The sequence below is a fragment of the Dreissena polymorpha genome, chromosome 14 (assembly GCF_020536995.1).
Source record: "Dreissena polymorpha isolate Duluth1 chromosome 14, UMN_Dpol_1.0, whole genome shotgun sequence".
Classification (NCBI taxonomy): domain Eukaryota; kingdom Metazoa; phylum Mollusca; class Bivalvia; order Myida; family Dreissenidae; genus Dreissena; species Dreissena polymorpha.
This window is the reverse complement of record NC_068368.1, coordinates 43002183-43021945: the sequence shown is the minus strand read 5'-3', so window position 1 is coordinate 43021945 and position 19763 is coordinate 43002183. Positions and strand designations below refer to the sequence as shown.

Below are 19763 nucleotides of genomic sequence, written 5' to 3'. Positions count from 1 at the left end.
ATAAGCATGGTAATTTCATTGTGTAATTATTGTTCAATTAAGAGAGGGCGTTCATACATGAGCCTCGTTCTTGTTCACACAGTTTAATGTTGTATGCTACATGTTGTTATATAAACTTTATTTGAAAACACAATAATTATTTAAAAATAAATGTCTTACTTTAATTCTATCTGTTTCTTTTGTATGCATAGTTTGAAGAAAGTGTTCACTGTAACTTTCTTTAAATACATTAAGCAGATCTTGTAAATGCTTGCTTTTTCAATATACTAGTGGTTGTGTTTTTAATATACATGAATTGCAACAAAACACACAAGTGATCTGTAACACAAATAAACAATGGAATCAAAACAATCTGTGTTTCTTTATACTATTTCCAGCCTTCCTTGAAAAAGTTTAATTTAATAAAGCACATTTACTGCAGCAGAATTGGAACAACATTTTGTCAGTGTTGACTATGTTGGAAAAAAACAGGTTGTAAATTTGTTAACAAACTAATGAAATCAACAACAAATTTATACCAGTCTAGACACAGAACTGCCCTTTAAAACAAATCTAGCTAAAAATCTTAAATGCAAGTAAGAATCACAATACAATGGAGTCAGACTTAACAGTGATGTGCTATAATATATTGATAAAGGCCCAGAAACCTCTATGAAGATAAATGGCACTGGCTCTTTCATACCATATTCACATCACCAAGATGTGTCCACTTAATAAAACGGTGTCCACATTAACCGGCCTTTCATATGCCAAAAAGGAGTCTATCAAACCTTTCATACACTTTAATTTAGGTTTATGGACATTTTCAGTTTGTTTTGCTGAACATCACATTAATTTGTTTTAAGTGTATCAGTATCAAGGAAAGTGCTATATGGATGTTTTAATATTTAAGCATGCCCAACACATTAATTATGTCAAGTTGCATTTGGTCACTTAAGGACAACAAAATGTACACACTAAATCTTCATATTGGAACATTTGTTTAATTATCTAGCATGTGCTTCGGCTGTGGATACATAATCTGACAAAGAAGTCTGAAACATATTACCATCTATTTGATACAGAGGAGTGGCTATATAACATAACAGGGATTTAGAAAACATTTGGATATTTTAATATCAGTTATTAAGCTGAACAAGTAATATTATTTACAAGTAAAGATAATAAAGTGGATTTTAAAATACATTTTAAACTCCTTGCAAACTTATGCATGTTTAATTAATAAAAACGTCTTAAAACCACTTGTGACTTGAAAATGGAAATCAGCAACTTTTGTGTGTTTGTCCTAATGTTGTTCTTTAAACTTGTTGGTGTTTCTTCACCTTGTCCAGCCGAGTGTTTGACATGCGATCTGAACAAACAAGGGGAGATAATCGTACTGACGTGCACCAATGTACAGATACAAACACTGCCAAATACTGTTGAGGATCTTCAAGCAAAAGACCTGAATATAATCTTGCCTTTTGGACGTTTTGATATGTATATTTTAAATGGAAAATCACGACTGCAACGTTTGGAAATAAATAACTACCACATAACCTCTCTTTATGGGGAGTGTTTTAAAGGTTGTCCAGGGTTATTGACCTTAGATTTAAGTAATAATGAAATAATGATAATCGAGGAGGTAAATTTTGCTGGTCTTGGGAATCTCAATATCCTTAACCTCAATCAGAACAATGTAACAACCATCGGGAATTTCACCTTTAGAAATCTGCCCGCCCTGAAAATATTATCAATAGTGGGAAACAAACTGACGTCCATACTAAAAGACGATTTCACAGGTCTCGTTAAAATAGCGAAAATCGATCTTCAGCACAACATAATAAAACACATCAACACAGAAGCATTTCACTCGCTACAAACTCTGGAAAACCTTAATCTTCAACACAACAACTTAACAGGTATCGCAGCTGGCGTATTCAGCAACCTAACCAGCCTTCGAGAGCTCAACCTTCAGTACAACCACATAATCATCCTTGACCCGACCTCAATGGTGGGAACAAGATTGACCAAGCTAGACCTTTGGCAGAACCAGATTTCAGAAGTTCCGACTGAGTTTCTGGGCAGTATTGGACACCTTGGACTCACTGTGAACCTTGCAAAAAATAACATCACCAATATCAGGTCACTTGCCTTCAACAGTGTCGTGCTAGGTACATGAATTTGTTTTTTATTATGAGAATATTATATACCAGCCATATCTGTGAAAAAGGGGTTTAATGCATAAAGTGTCATCCCAAAATTAGCCTGTACAGTTTGCACAGGCTAATCAGGGATGACACTTTTCGCTTTTAAGGTATTTTTCGTTTACAGAAAGTCTGTTCTTAACAAAACAACAGTTTATGCAGAAAGTGTTGTCCCTGATTAGCCTGTATGCAGACTGCACTTTAAGCGCATGCATAAAACCCCTCATTACAGAGTGCTGCTCATTTTTACGTTTTTTTTTTCAGACACCCTTTATATTGTGTCCAACCAGATCACTCAGGTTCACCCAGACGCTTTGAACAACAGCTTCATCAAGGTGCTTGATCTGCAGCAAAATCTGCTGCAGCGTATCCCGGAATCCCTCTTGTGTCACATCAACCAATCACAGACCTTGTTACTGGCCAACAACCCCTGGAGGTGTGAATGTGGCATCCAATGGATGAAGAGCTTAGTGAACAACTCTGGGCAGGAGCCAACATGTGCTGAACCAATAAGCTACTTTGGTACAAAACTCTTGGATGCTATTCAAAACAAGGAACTAGAGTGTAACCCACAAGATGGAACCCTTCCGGTTCCCACTATATACCCACAGGTTCCACCAAGACACAACTATCTTACACCAAAGCTAGACAAAGAACCAGCATTGTCAACCAAACCAACTGAAACCGTTTCCATGACTTCAATAACAACAACAACCACAAAAGAAACTCTCAACACAACAAATGTCTCTAACACTAAGTGGATTATTGCTGGTGCAGTTGCAGCATTATTGGTGATTGGTGGTAGTGTTGTTGTTCCCGTGCTTGTTGTAAAGCTATTGAAGCCCAAAATTGTTCCTGAACCAGAAATGTTGATAGAGAGGGGTGAGATCAGTTTTAAGCCGTGTTTGAAATACACCCCCCAAGAAAACGGCTGGACAGCAATCATGTGACATTGATTTTTTAGAAGCGTTGTTGGAAAACTGTGATAAATGCATTTGAGTAAAGTGCAGTAACATAATAGCTGTGAAGTTTGCACTGGCTAATCAGGGATGACACTTTGTGCTTTTAAGGAATTTTTGTCTAAAATTCTTTGTAAGCTGAAAGTGTCATCATTCACTGATAAGCCTGTGCTGACTACACAGGCTAATCAAGGACCTATACTTTGCGCACATGCATTTAGCTCTCTTCACCCGGAGAGTAACTCATATTAAATATTAAGTAATTTCCATGTTTGACATAAATGTCAGCAGATAATGGTTCACAACCACAGAGTTGACATTTGGACATTTTACAAACTGTAAAGTTTCAGGTATATGTTAAGTCACAGCTATATAGTGCTCATCATTAATTGGTTTCAGTCTATCACCTTGTTTTAACTTGTAAATATATTTAATTGAAAGTGTGACCAATAAAGCTTGCAACCATCAAATAACAACACATCTTAATCTTGCTACATACTATTAAATACAGAAGTGCTAATCATGTCTTTTGAAGGTCATTGTAAAACAATGTTATTTATGATTTGAACGTTAATACAAATAAATGTATATATTTTCATTGAACACTTGTTATTTATTATATTTACTTTCAAACAAAATATGATATCAACAAACAATGCTGTATTGTTTTTAAATTGTTTTATCATTTTAAAGCCCAGCAATTTTGACATTTTTACACAAGAGCTGCCCTCTTGAAAGCCAGGCTTACTGCAAACTAAAGTAGGGTTCCACATTAACCTGCCTGCAATCCGCACAGGCTAATCAGGGACAACACTTTTCGCTTTTATGTAATTTGTCTTTTAACGCAAGTCTCTTCTTAACAAAAAAACCATCATAAAACCAGCTCATACATTCAAATAAGGGCAAACATCTTAAAGACACTGATGTTTTCAACAGATAAGTTAATATTTCTGAGCTCTTTATGTCACTGAATTTGCTAATAGAAACTTTCAAATCTGAAAGCACTAATAACATGTGCATATATTTTAATAACTGAATCTGTTGTTACCAAATGTCTACACTTTAAAGATTTGACTAACATACGTAGGTAAACATTGAAACATCTATCTTTAAATATTGGTCAGCTTCCACATAACTGGAACACAGATGTTCTTCATACGTTTTCAGAAGTGTTCCAATTACTATAGCAGATAATGTTTGTTTGACAATTATGTTACTCACATGTACATTAACCCTTTACCACTTTGGTAGGTATTTTGACACATTTGTTGTCCCTTAGAAAGTTAACTTTAATTTAAGACTTTTCTTACGAGATTCAAGTTTTAAAGGCTTGATTTCAAACCCTTCCATACTGATGAGCAGCAAACAGCATAAAATCTGAACCGACTACGAGTTACTCGCAGGCTGTTCTGGTTTTATGCTGATTGCACATAGCCGTTTTCACTTTGCTACTGAGTGGAAAAGGGTTAAACTGTGTCACATTGACTTTACCAAACCTCTCTGCGACTGACACTGATAAAACTCACTTGAACATTCAGATGTGTAAATTTTATTTTGCCAAACCTCTACATGACTCTAATGTTACTTACATGTTTTCAAATCTGTAAGCGTCTTATGACGATGATGTTGAAGACTGAATTATTTTACCAAACCTCTACATGACTCTGATGTTACCTACAGATGTTTTCATTTCTGTAAGCGTCTTATGACGATGATGTTGAAGACTGTATTATTTTACCAAACCTCTACATGACTCTGATGTTACTTACAGATGTTTTCATTTCTGTAAGCGTCTTATGACGATGATGTTGAAGACTGAATTATTTTACCAAACCTCTACATGACTCTGATGTTACTTACAGATGTTTTCAAATCCGTAAGCGTCTGTGTGATGATGATGTTGAATAGTGAAGTATTTTACCAAACCGCTACATGACTCTGATGTCACTTACAGATGTTTTCAAATCTGTAAGCGTCTGTGTGACGATGATGTTGAAGACTGATTTACTTTACCAAGCCTCTACATGACTCTGATGTTACTTACAGAAGTTTTCAAATCTGTAAGCGTCTGTGTGACAATGATGTTGAAGACAGCATGTGACCTGCTACTCTCACTGTTCATGTTGGTAGCAGCCACCGTTCTTGATTTGTTCCCTTCGCTCATCAAATTGTTAATATCCTGAATGTATAATGATTATGATTATGTATCAAGATTATGCAGAAGAAGAACAAGATATACTATATACTAAAGACTTCCAATGCTTATAAATATTGAATATAGCCAACATTGTCTCTGATCGTAAAGCTTTTATCAAGTGTTGGCATTCTTTAATAATATTTATGAAATCTCATTAATGCAAAATGCGATCATTTTTTTATCATTTATTTTACATAATGTTAGACATTTATTTTGACAATGTCTTAACATAATCTAAGACGCTTATTTATTAAGTACAATATAATAAGCCTAACTTGGAATGAGGTAACGAGCAGCGTAGAAAGCCCGTCCACGTATGGTCCCAGTATGTTGTGTTCCCGAACCTTCAAGTTCTGCTTGTGTCTGAAATACACAGGGGAGCATGTATGGATGTATGGAAATAAGCCTCACTCTGGAAAAACAGGGCTTAACGCATGTGCATAGTCTCATCCCAGATGAGCCTGTGCAGTCTGCACAGGCTATTAAGGGACAACACTTGCCATGTTTCTGGTAATTTCCATTTAAAAAAGTTTCTTCTTAGAGAAAAACTGGTTTAGATGAAAAGTATTGTCTCTTGTTAGCCTGGTTGGTTGTATAAAATAAGTATATGCAGTTTGCACATGTAAATCAGGGTCGGTTCTTTTGGAATTTTTGCATGCAATTTTATCTAGCTTTGACTTTTTTATACCGCATGTCTAGCAGTAATTGAGTCGGATACTAACAAGTAAATGGACCATTAATATATCAAATACTTCTTAGCATTTCTTGCAGAAAAAAATAGAATTGCAGGCAATCAACAGTTCAGCATATAAAAATGTTGACTGGCAATTGAATTTAAGTGAAATGTAACCCTTTCCCTCTCAGAAACAAAGTGAAAATGTCTATGTGCAAACAGCATAAAACCAGAACAGCCTGTGAGTAACTACAAATGCATAAAAATACGTATGTAGGTAGGAAAGGGTTAATCAGCATATCTCGCCAAAATGCCATCAGCAAAGACAGAAAGTGTTGTTCCTGAATAGCCTGTGCAGACAGCGCAGGCTAATCTGGGATGACAATTAACATATATGCATTCCAGCCCAGTTTCATTGAACAAGGCTTCTTTGGCTGATAAGCCACATTGGCTTACAATCAGTCCATTAAGATTGGACAGAAACTGTTAGAATAGAGAATTTAAATACAAATCTAGATTGTGTTTGAAATTTAAATCAAAGTTCTATTGGCTAAATTGCTTAAGTGTCATTTCAGATTAATCTGTGAGGACTAAACTTTCCGCCTAAACTTGATTTTTGGTTTTAAGAGACTTCCTTTAAACAAAAAATTCCATAAAAGTGGAAACTGTTGTCCCTGATAAGCCTGATTAGTGTGGACTGCACAGGCTAATCTGGAATAACACTACAAACATGCATTAACCCCAGGTTTTCCAAAACAAGGCTTATTGTAACACATTTTTTAACATAACCTTTCAAATAATTACCATACACATCATAATCAAAATGACAATACACAATACTTGTACCAAATCTGACAAATCTGACAACAAACCCTTTCAAGTCTAGAAGATTGTGCACTTTCTCAGAATATATCTCCATGTACAAGACAAATTTTAACAAATTTCATCATATACCCTTTCAAGTCTAGAACTTGGTGCACTCTCTCATTGTAAATCTCCATGTTCAAGATAGATTGTAACAAATTTGACAACATACCCTTTCAAGTCAAGAACTTCATGCATTTTCTTATTGTAAATATCCATCGTGGAGAAAAATTATAACAAATGTGACAACAAACCCTTTCAAGTTAAGAACTTCATGCACTTTCTCGTTGTATATCTCCATGTAGGAGAAAAATTGTAACAAATTTACCAACCCTTTCAAGTCTAGAAGATCATGCACTTTCTCATTGTATATTTCCATGTAGGAGAAAAATTGTAACAAATATACCAACCCTTTCAAGTCTAGAAGATCGTGCACTTTCTCGTTGTATATCTCCATGTAGGAGACCTCCACCTTGATGGCCGTAGACTCGTTCTCCAGTCTGACTATCCTCTCAAACAGGGCGTCACACAGGCGGGGAATGATACCCTTGTCGTCAGCGGTTCCCATCATGGTGTACGACTTACCCGAGCCTGGAACCAGTACAAACGAACATTTTATAACATATTGAAAACATTAAGATAATGCCTCAATAACATACATTATTACACAAAGACAAAGTATTATCGTTTGAAGTGTGTAGTTTGGAGTTTCAAAGGTCTTTTCCTGCTTGAGACTTTATTACCATTATGACCTTGATAGTGTCCCAGCACTTTTTATAACTTGCTAGACTCACAAAAGTTGGGACAAATTTTGAAGCACTGCAGCTGTTATTTTTGGCTATTGATTCTCTAAACTGAAAAGCATTCCGTTGGTTTGGTCTTGATCTAACAAGGTGCAGAATCAACAGGGTTTTTTACACATGAGCTGGACAGAATGTAATCACTTTTTTTTTTAAATATTTCAAGTTATTGAAATACATTTTAAAAAATCTTAAATGCATAAAAGACAATTTTTCTTGCAGTTTGTGCCGTTGCCTTAAGGTATAAGAATAAATCCTTGAAAACGTCTGAAATTGTTGACAAAATTTCACAATCGGTGAAGCATAACTGTGTAATTCAAATTGAATTTTGAAAAAGAACACAGGTTTATTAAATGAAGTAATTCTGATCTATTTCACATTGCCATAAGCAGCATAAAAACCTGTCTTTTATGAAAATTCTTAAAGAAACTTGTTTAAAAAAAGTTATATGAAATAGAGCACCACTAATCGTGGTGTTAAAATCCATTTAAGTTACAAGGGGGGGTAAACCCACAAAGTCATGTGATCCTGCACCCTGGCTAAGGGGGAAAGCAAGGCTACCCTGAGGAAACACATGTCCAACAACCAAATTCACACAAAAAGCAGCTGGGTTCTGACCTAGGAGACCAAAAACTGCAGTAACCAGATGGCCCTCGGCAAAAAAGGGCTTAATTCTTTCAGTGCTGGAACCGAATTTTGAAGGCCTTTACAAACAATTTGGATCCAGATGAGACACCACAGAATGTGGCGTCTCATCAGGATCCAAACTGTTTGCTATTTTGATAGTATTCTTTGAAAAAAATCAAAGAAAATGCTTATTTTAGAAATTCAGCAGACGACATTTTAGCAGACGACAAATTGCCCAGCAAGCAAAAGTTTAATATATGAGCGCAAAGTGTCATCCAAATATAAGCCTCTGCAGCTCCTAAAGGCTAGACAGGAAGGACACTTTCCACTTCATTGTGTTTTTCATTTAAAGGAAGTCTCTTTAAAACAAGGGACTGCTTGTAAAACATGCATGCCAGTAGGCTGTCAGTTGTAGTGGAAGCCATTGTGTGAATACGTTTTTTGTCACTGTGACCTTGACCTTTGACCTAGTGACCTGAAAATCAATAGGGGTCATCTGCCAGTCATGATAAATTGATCCAATTTAGTTGGATGGGAGAGTCCACTAGGCATAAATGGGTTAAAGTTTTAGGAAAGAAATATACAATGATTTTTGACCTTTGACCTTGAAGGATGACCTTGACCTTGACTTTTCACCACTCAAAATGTGCAGCTCAGTGTGATACACATGCATGCCAAATAAGAAGTTGCTATCTTCAATATTGCAAAAGGTATCAAACTTTAACCAAGGTTAAAGTTTTTGGACACACACATACAATGTATGAAATATGGCCTGTCAGTTGTAGTGGCAGCCATTGTGTGTATACGTATTTTATCACTGTGACCTTGACCTTTGACCTAGTGACCTGAAAATCAATAGGGGTCATCTGCCAGTCATGATCAATGTACCTATGAAGTTTCATGACCCTAGGCCTAATTATTCTTGAGTTATCATCTGGAAACCATTTAACTGTTTCGAGTCACTGTGACCTTGACCTTTTACCTAGTGACCTGAAAATCAATAGGGGTCATCTGCCAGTCATGATCAATGTTCCTATAAAGTTTCATGATCCTAGGCGTAAGCATTCTTGAGTTATCATTCGGAAACCATTTTACTGTTTCGAGTCACTGTGACCTTGACCTTTGACATAGTGACCTCAAAATCATTAGGGGTCATCTGCCAGTCATGATCAATGTACCTATGAAATTTCATGACCCTAGGCCTAAGCGTTCTTGAGTTATCATCCGGAAACCATCTGGTGGACGGACTGACCGACCGACAGATGACTAACATGTGCAAAACAATATACCCCCTCTTCTTCGAAGGGGGGCATAATAAAAATCTAGCTTAGACACAAAGTTTTGTCCCTGATAAGCCTATGCAGTCTGCACAGGATAATCTGGGACAACATTTTCTTCAAATGCATTTTGCACAGTTTCCCCACTGCGCGACTCGTTAACTTTACCAAGAGAGACACTAACCTGTCTGTCCGTACGCGAAGATGCAGCCATTGTAGCCCTCAAATGCCCCCTGCAACACAGGCTCCCCCAGGCAATGGAATACCATCTGCTGACCTGAAGGATGGCAAGTTTACACTGTATTTCCTATAAATACTACCATTTTAAGAGTTTAGCATGAAATTATTGTATCTTTTATAGAAATGTTAACCCTTTACCACTGAGATATATGCATTTTGACATGTTTGTAGTCCCTTAGAAAATCAAATTAAATTTAAGACCTTTCTTACAAGATTGAAGTTAAAAGGCTTTATTTCTAACCCAAATGTACTGATGAGCAGCAAACAGCATAAAACCTGAACAGACAACAAGTTGCACAAGGCTGTTCTGATTTTATCCTGGTTGAATAGAGCCATTTTCATTTTGCTTTTAAGTGGGAAAGGGTTAACCCATTTGTGCCTAGTGGACTCTACCATCCTTCTAAATTAGATCAATTTATTTTCAAAATGAGGGATGTCTAGTATATTCAGTGCTCCAGTTAGGCCTAAATCGAAGGGCGCCGCGCCCTACCCTCCCGAACCTCCGCCCTGCCCCCCGAACCTCCGCCCTGCCCCCCCCCCCCCCCCCTAAAAAAAAAAAAAAAATTTTTTTTTTTTTTTTTTTTTTTACATATGATAATTCATAAATCTCTTATTACATTGTAATTAGTTTAATCCTCATTGTAGACATTATATTTGAATGGTTTAATAATAATGGGAATAATACAATTATTTATAACATATAAATTAACATGCAATAGGCAGCATTCCAGAAACATCCGCGCGCTCGAACTTGCCCTTTTTACAAAATACTGCGCGTCAAAAGTGCCCTTTTGACAAAATACTGCGCGTCGAAAGTGCCCTTTTAACAAAAAAGCCCCCCTGCCCTTTTCAAATCCTAGCTGGAGCACTGATATTTATTTCTATATTTAGAATATTTCTTACATAAATTCCTTTAAGCAAACAGCGCAGACCCTGATGAGACGCCTCATCATGTGGTGTCTCATCTGGGTCTACGCTGTTTGCCAAGGCCTTTTTTCTACACGCTAGGCATAAATAGGTTAAGCAGATACAATTGTTTTGCACTGAACCCTTGATTTATTCAACTCCATACCCATATCTCTAGCATTGTCACTGGTTGTTATGGTACCCTGTATTTCAGGTTTCCAAGATAAATGGAACACTTTCTGGTTAATATCATTTATCGAAATTCAATGGCAAAATAACAACTCATGGAGCAATAAATTTAACTATATTGAACCATGGAAAAAAATCATCCAATATGCTGAACATGCTTAATTTATATAATAAATTGGTGTCTTAAGGTGTTTTTTATGTTTATGGCATAAATATGTAGCATATTCATTGCTTACCTGTTTGAACATTGATTCATTAAGGAAATCAGAAAAAACAAGATATGTGTTTGTCAGAAACACTATGTCCACTTTTGCGCCGCTTTGAAGCTATATATTTGACCTTTGATCTTGAAGGATGACCTTGACCTTTTACCACTCAAAATGTGCAGCTCCATGAGATACACATGCATGCCAAATATCAAGTTGCTATCTTCAATATTGCAAAAGTTATTGCAAATGTTTAAGTTGGGACAAACACACATACAAACAAACAAACCAACGGTAAGGACAAAAACAATATGTCCCCCACTATAGTGGTGGAGGACATAAACATTGATTAAGATTTTAATGATTCAATGCATTACACATTTTCATCAAAGTTACATTTAATTAAGTTATTTCTTGCTCGTGATTTTCACTTGTCTATGCTTTTACAATTGACTTTTTTCATGGACCAGATGAATTAAGTTTTCTCCAATATCATTTAGGTTTGTTTCGATTTAGAGCATAATAATAATTCCATCATTTAATTTCTTTGAAAACAAAACCATCTCAGTAGAGATTGAGTTCTGTGAACAACACATCAACTCAACAGAATACAACTTGACTTGACTTAACAGAACTGTACTAAGCAGAGAAATATCAATACAAGAGTTCCGCGGTCGGAGATGACCGCATTGAAGCCGGATTTTTGATTTAAATGACAGGAAAGTACCTTTCGTGTTTTTGTCAATGCAATACTTAAATTACTGAAATATTGTTCAAAGGTCAAAATGAAATGTAAGTACTTTTCAAGGCATGAGCAAACCTTGTGTTATGTTTTGAATGCATGCATATACATGAACAACAATAACATTTAAGGTCACAAATATGAACTTGAATTGACAATTAGGAAAGTTTGATCTCAATTTTTTTATTAGCAAATTAGTAAGATATTGTTTGAAGTTTCCATCAATTTCATTATCAAATGTAAGAAAATAAACTTAGATGAAATAGTACTATTTATTGTTTTGCTTTCACATACCTACACAGAAATCCAGACAGCCTTATGATCACTCCAAAAGGTTTCTATCACACCAGTTCTAGCAGATAGATTGGACACATAAATATGATCACAGTGACCTTGACCTTAGAATGAATGACCTTGAAATGACCAGTGGTCATCTAAGTGTGCTTGCAAACCTTCATGTCAAGTTTGAAGACTCTATGTCCAAGCATACCAAAGTTATAACAATTTTAACATTTTAACATTTAAGGTCACAGTGACCTTGACCTTCAAATGAATGACATTGAAATGACCAGTGGTCATCTTCTAGTACTGGCCAATCTTTATTTCAAGTTTGAAGACTCTAGGTACAAGCATACCAAAGTTATAACATGAAATAAGAACTTTAACATTTTTACATTCAAGGTCACAGTGACCTTGACCTTCAAATGAATGACCTTGAAATGTCCAGTGGTTACTTACTAGTTCTGGCCAACCTTCATGTCAAGTTTCAAGACTCTAGGTCCAAGCATACCAAAGTTATAACAACTTTAACATTTTTACATTCAAGGTCACAGTGACCTTGACCTTCAAATGAATGACCTTGAAATGTCCAGTGGTTACTTACTAGTTCTGGCCAACCTTCATGTCAAGTTTCAAGACTCTAGGTCCAAGCATACCAAAGTTATAACAACTTTAACATTTTTATATTGAAGGTCACAGTGACCTTCACCTTCAAATGAATGACCTTGAAATGACCAGTGGTCATCTGTTAATCCTGGCCAACCTTCATGTCAAGTTTGAAGACTCTAGGTCCAAGCATACCAAAGTTATACCATGAAATAAGAACTTTAACATTTTTACATTCAAGGTCACAGTGACCTTGACCTTCAAATGAATGACCTTGAAATGACCAGTGGTTACTAACTAGTTATGGCCAACCTTCATGTCAAGTTTCAAGACTCTAGGTCCAAGCATACCAAAGTTATAAGAACTTTAACATTTTTTATATTGAAGGTCACAGTGACCTTGACCTTCAAATGAATGACCTTGAAATGACCAGTGGTCATCTGTTAATCCTGGCCAACCTTCATGTCAAGTTTGAAGACTCTAGGTCCAAGCATACCAAAGTTATACCATGAAATAAGAACTTTAACATTTTCGAGCACGCCGCCACCCCGCCCGCCCGCCCGCCCCCCCCGCCCGCCCGACAACATCAATCTATAAGCCGAGATTTTTTCGAAAAAAATCCGGCTAATAAAATCTAATTGTGCTCATCTAAAATCACAAATGGCAGTCACTCATAGCAAGAAGAGAAAAGTTCCTGTAACAGTTGTCTCCCTTTATTCATAAAATATTCCTTGAGTAAAGTTATACATCTCCCACGAGTAATATCTGTGTCCCTGCTAAAATCGTATCTAATACTATGGACATTAATTCCTGCAGGCACTGTACAACTTCTTCATAAACACACAATAATAAGAAATGAGAGTCCATTACTTCCATAACTCTAGGGAATACATTATTCACATAACTCCTCGGTATTGCTCCATGATGGGACAAACTTCATTAATTTTGATATCAAAACCTGCACAATTCTACTTGCAATAAAATTACACAAAACAGCGTATGTAAGGGATGTTACGATGTTATGCCTTTAACTTAAGAGCATAAAACAGGTCAACATGATTCCATATGTGCCTGTAGAAATAGTTGCTAAAATGATCCGTAAGATGTCTATCACAAACAATTTCAGCAAAATCAAATTTCGTTAAGCGAGTCTCGCTCATGAATAGCAGGGTTTTATGCAATTGTGTAAAGAAGTCTGCACAGGCTAATCAAGAAAATACTTTTGGCTAGGACTTAATTTTGCTTTGGAAGAGACTTTCTTTTAATGAACGGAGGGTCAGAGACCCATGGCCGCTCACCTAAGACTTCAAGGAACTGAGCTGCATTCAGTAACTTTTGAGATGTTTCTGAAACCATGGCGAAAATATCAACTAGAGTTAAAAAGGTTTTAGTATATAATATGCCCCGACCCCTGGTGGCCGTATTTTTCAAGGAACCATAACCATTTTCAAACCCAGCTGAGCTTTTTATATGATGTATATTTTGTATTTAATTATAACGCATGCTGTTATTGTATATGTATGTTAACGACGATGAGCTGTATATGCTTAAGTCAAATAAACTATTCTGTTCTGTTCTGTTCTGTTTTTATAGAACATCTATTCTGACCAAGTTTCATAAAGATTGGACGATGAATTTGACTTTTAGAGAGTTAACACGGTTTCACTATAGCCAAATATGTAAAAATGCCCTGCCCCCCTTGCAGCCATATTTTTCAACCAAACAGAACAATTTTCCAACTCTTCCAAGATATCGTTGCGACAAATCTTGTGACCAAATCTCATGAAAATCAGACAATAAATCGGCCCTCTTTTGTGTTAACAAAGTCAGTGTTGAGGATGCACAAAGATGCATGAGGAAAAATGGACAAGAGGCGATCACTAAAGCTCACCATGAGCATGCCCATGGAGCTATAAATACTATAAAAGAGGAGAGTGATGTTCCTGATAAGCCTGTGTGGACTGCAGAGGCTATTCTGGGATGACACTTGTCAGACATGAATTAACACTTTTCCACTCAGAACCAAGGTGAAAATGGCTATGTGCAAACAGCATAAAACCTGAGGATAGCCTGCAAGTAACTGGCAGTCTGTTCAGGTTTCATGCAGTTGGCTGCTCATCAGTATCTAAGGGTTGGAAATGAAGCCTTTAAAACTTGAATACAGTAAGAAAGGTCTTTAATTAAATTTAACAGGACTACAAATGTGTAAAAAAAACATCTATGTGGTAAAGGGTTAAGCAATATTTTTATGTATTAGCTAGGCTCATATATACGTATTTGTGGTGTCAAGCTTAAACCATGATAATTAAAATATGAACTATACAGGGTAAAATTGATGACATCTTTTCCTTAATCTATCAATGCTTGTTTAATCAAGACACAAACTCAATTTAAAATGGGCAATTTAAGGTAATTCTGGCCAATGTAGTGTCTACTTTTAAAATGTATCATTTATGAGAAATAGTCTGCAAGAGCAAGCCAGACTGCTAATTTCCCAGGGGTCATAAAATGTTCTCCTCACATAAGCCACTAAATAACAGCTATAAACACTTCAACACCACCCTGCACAAACTCAATATTAATCCTTTTTCTTAATGGAGATGTGTCCATTAACTTCATAAATCAGCTGGCTGCCTTGTAAGGGAAAATGTCATATTGGTTTTGTTATGTATTCTAAATAGAAGGAAAGGGCAAAACGTAAGTATGATCTATATTCTTTAATGGATCATATAATCAAAATTTAAGAAATTTTACACCACCATGGTTTTCTTACGAGCCTGTCACCATAGACAGCATTGCACGAAGTTTTAAAAAATGTCAGTGTGTGATAGACATAACTTATGTAAACAAACGTATAACATTTTCCTTAAAAATGTATCCTTTTACACAAGGGAGACAATCCTGGATGTCTGCCTTGTCAATTATGCCTCTTGAGACAGCCAATTTCAGACATATCAAGATTCTTCATTAAGATATGTCCAAAGAAAATGGAAATTTTGTCACAGAAATATCACGCCTCAAGGCAATAATTCCATTGCTGGAAAATTCTGAGAAAAGCTAAAGAATTCAAGATGAGACTTTGTTTGAGAAAAATTGACATAAAGTGTGATAATCTAACAGTTATTTTAGCTGGATGCACCTTTATGGCATAAAACCTGAGCAAAGCTACAACAAATTTAATACTTCCTTGGTGTTTTAATAAAAATTTTACTTTCTAGGGATCCTTTTATCTTTCCTGGATTTCATGATGAATTTAACTAATGCTTTAGAAACAAGAGGGCCATGATGGCCCTGAATCGCTCACCTGACTAACCAAATACAATCCCAACCCAGATTTCATCAAGATTAACATTCTGACCAAATTTCATAAAGATAAGATGAACACTGTGACCTCTATTGTCTACACAAGGTTTTTCTATTATTTGACCTAGCGACCTAGTTTTTGACCCCAGGTGACCCAAATACAATCCCAACCCAGATTTTTTTTTTTTTTTATTCAATATAATACATACAATGTATACATGTATATGATCATACAACATAGTGAGTGTACTAAGCAATTAAGTTCAGACATGTTATACAAGATATGCTAATATATCTTTTTTTATGAGAAAAGAAAAGAACAACAGAAGAATAGTTATGAAAAATGATGAGTTGTATAAAGTCGGAAGAAAGCATACTGGATTTGTGTGTTTTGTTGTAGATTCACAATGATCTTATAAGATTGAAAAAAATATACAAAAATATTTTATAAAGATAAACTAACATTAGAGTGAAATGTATATAAGTGGACAAACATTATGAGAATTTAATCCGATTCCATTTTTGTTCAAAGCTTTGTAATGTGTCATTACTGAGGGCTATTTCTTTCTCAATCTGGATTTTTAGTTTAAGACTATGAATAAAACAATTAAAATTTGGTACTTGTTTTTTGTACTTCATGTTATAGATAAAATATTTCATCATTATAAGAATAAAAATTCACAATATTATTACAGTCTATTGATTTCAATGAGTAAATTCCGAAGCTTACATTTAAGAAAGATAGTTTAACATTTAGTTGCTGTTGTTCAAGAAAAGATACTAGTTGATTCCAAATAGGCTGGATGTGTTTGCACTTCCAAAAAAGATGTTCTATAGTTTCGATGTTTTCACTGCAGAAGTCACACAGATTTGAGTTAGATAATTTGCATTTAAAGAGATATTTATTTGTAGCTATAATTCTATGTATGTATTTATATTGAAAATTTCTCAGTGTGCTTTCAATAGTTGCTTTATATGGCATGGTAAATATGTGTTTCCAATTAAGTTCATGTTCTTCGAAAAGAACTTGCCATTTATTTTGGGTTTTGGAGTTTTCTGTAGGGTTTCTAATTTGTAATGTGTAAAATATTTTGTTCGTTTTGTTTTTTCTTCCAAGTATGTTCTCTACGAATGTTGTTTGAGTACATGGTGTATTATTTGTATTGATTTCAGATTTAATATGTATGGGTATGCTTTTGATTAGTGTGTAGTACTTCAGAAAATTATTTGAAGGTATTCCGTATATGTAGCATATATCATCAAAAGAGTAGAAATCCTTAATTCTGTAGTCATATAATTGGTCGACATATTTAATGCTTCGTTCAAACCAATCTTTATAGAAAAACGTCTTATTGTTTGAAGTTTTGTCTTTATTGTTCCATAAAATAGTTTTGCTTCTGGTTTGGGTTTCTAGGTTATGAGTGACATCACTCCATGCTGATAGAACATCAGACAGAAAAATGTTTTCGTTTGCAATTTCATGTAGGAAAGTATTGTTGATGTTACATTCAAAGAGTAAAGAGTCACCATATTTTTTTAGGATTTTCTGGTAGAATAATTTCCATTTACTCGTATTGGTATTATCTAGGTATCTTTTAACCCAGCTGCATTTGATTGCATTCAAGAATGCGTCAATGTTCGTTAATTGGATACCTCCATTTTCTACAGATTGAATTAACTGAGTTCGTTTTATTCTGTCAGGTTTACTGTCCCATATGAAATTAAATATTGCTGATTTTATATCGTTAATAACATCATTTGGTGGATTTGGGAGGACTGTTAATACATAAATTAATTTCGGGAGTGCAAACGTTTTCAATACTGTGTTTTTTCCGATTAGTGTAAGTTTACGGTGATGCCATGATTTTAAGCAGTTTTTAAAATTCTGTAATTTAGGTAGTATGTTTTTAAGAACTGTATCCTTTTCATTATTTGTGAAAGTAATTCCTAACGTTGTGGCTTCATCGGATGTCCAATGAAATTTCATTTCTTTTTTATATTGGACATTACTTTGTTTTAATTTACCTACTCGTAGCACAGTACATTTACTTTTGTTTAGTTTAAGACCCGATGTCATTCCGTAAAGGGTTAGCGATTCTATTAGGTTATGGAAAGAATCGTAATTGTCGTTTAAAAAATAAGTTGCATCGTCAGCAAATAGGGACTGTTTGATTTCTTCGTCAGGTTCTAGTGATATGCCTTTTATGTGTTTATTTGATTGGATGTGATGTGATAGATACTCGATGCAAATAATAAATAGCGATGATGAGAGTGGACATCCTTGTCGAACCCCTCGTTCGATGTTAAAACTGTTTGAAAAGAAGCCATTGTTAATGATTAAACTGTTAATATCTGTATAGAATAGTTTGACCCATTGAATGAGACTTTCACCAAAATTCATATTTTCTAAGCAAGAGAACATAAATGAATGATTAAGCGAATCGAATGCCTTTTCGAAGTCTGCAAAGAATATTAGACCAGGATTATTTGAATTGTTGAAATAGTTTATGCATTCTTGGATAAGACGAACGTTTTCACCAATGTAACGTCCTTTTATGAAACCAGATTGAGATTGTGAAATTATTGATGGTAATATTTTTTTAATTCTGTTTGCTATACTTTTAGTTGCAATTTTATAATCATTGTTTAGTAAACTAATTGGGCGCCAGTTCGATAAGGATTCTAAGTTTTTTCCGGGTTTTGGAATGAGTGATATTATACCTTGTTTTTGAAGCGTAGTTAGGTTTCCATTATTATATGAATAGTTTAGTGATTTAATTAAATGTGTTTTGATATCATTCCAAAATATTTTATAAAACTCAATGGTGATGCCATCAGATCCTGGACTTTTGTTATTTTGCATTTCTTTTAGTGCTAATCCACATTCATATTCATTTAGTAATCCGTCACACAATAGTTTTTCTTCTTGATTTAAAGCGTGGTGTGTATTTTTAAAAAGGGTGTTATTTTCAACATTTTTTCGTTTATAGAGGGTTTCGAAAAATAAACGTTGTTCTTCTAGTATTTGTGTTCTGTTTGTTATATCTTTGCCATTGACTACTAATTTGTGTACAGTTTTTTGTTCACTTCTACGTTTTTCAATGTTTGCGAAGTATTTTGTATTTTTTTCATTGTGTTCAACATGCTGTGCACGCGCTCTTAGTATTATTCCATTGAGATGTGTATGATAAATTCCATCTAATATTTGTTTTTTTAATGTTATTTCGTTTTCAATGTCGGTGGTATCATTTGTGTTTGTTTGATGTAATTGTTTTTCAAGGGTTTCAATGGTTTTGATGGTTTCAGTTTCAAGTTTGTGTGTTTCTTTTTGTTTAAATGATGTGTATCTTATTGTTGTGTTACGTATATTTCCTTTAATTACTTCCCATAAGGTGTTTGGGTTTGCATCTTTATTATTTTGAACTGTATTTAATATTTCCTGTTTTATTTGTGTTTGATATTGTGTATCTAATAAGATGCTGTTGTTAATTTTAAAGTATCCTGGGCCTCTTTCAGGTTGTATATTGTGCAGTTTAAGTTCAACTAGAGAGTGGTCAGTCATAAATCCTGGTTTTATGTTACATGTGTCAATAATGTTGCAAAGCGACTCAGATATTAAAAAATAGTCTAATCTACAAAATATTGTTGGTTTTGTGTTTGAGTGCCAGGTGAATTTGCTTTCGTTTGGAAATATTGTACGCCAGATGTC

The 19763-nt window shown here is 34.9% G+C and overlaps 1 protein-coding gene across 4 annotated transcripts in view; it reads right to left on the bottom strand.

Annotated features, from left to right (window-relative positions):
- Positions 1–19763, bottom strand: part of LOC127857789 (kinesin-like protein KIF13A) — a 211081-nt gene that overhangs the window by 123456 nt on the left and 67862 nt on the right. For 3 of the 4 annotated variants that reach the window (XM_052394453.1, XM_052394454.1, XM_052394456.1), the window contains exons 4-7: positions 9768–9860; positions 7290–7470; positions 5618–5705; positions 5190–5324 (exon numbers count right to left, since the gene is read on the bottom strand). In XM_052394453.1, coding sequence (XP_052250413.1) covers positions 5190–5324; positions 5618–5705; positions 7290–7470; positions 9768–9860 — 497 coding nt within the window. Of the gene's footprint in view, positions 1–5097; positions 5140–5189; positions 5325–5617; positions 5706–7289; positions 7471–9767; positions 9861–19763 lie in introns of those variants that run through there. The other variant, XM_052394455.1, reaches the window with a different exon arrangement.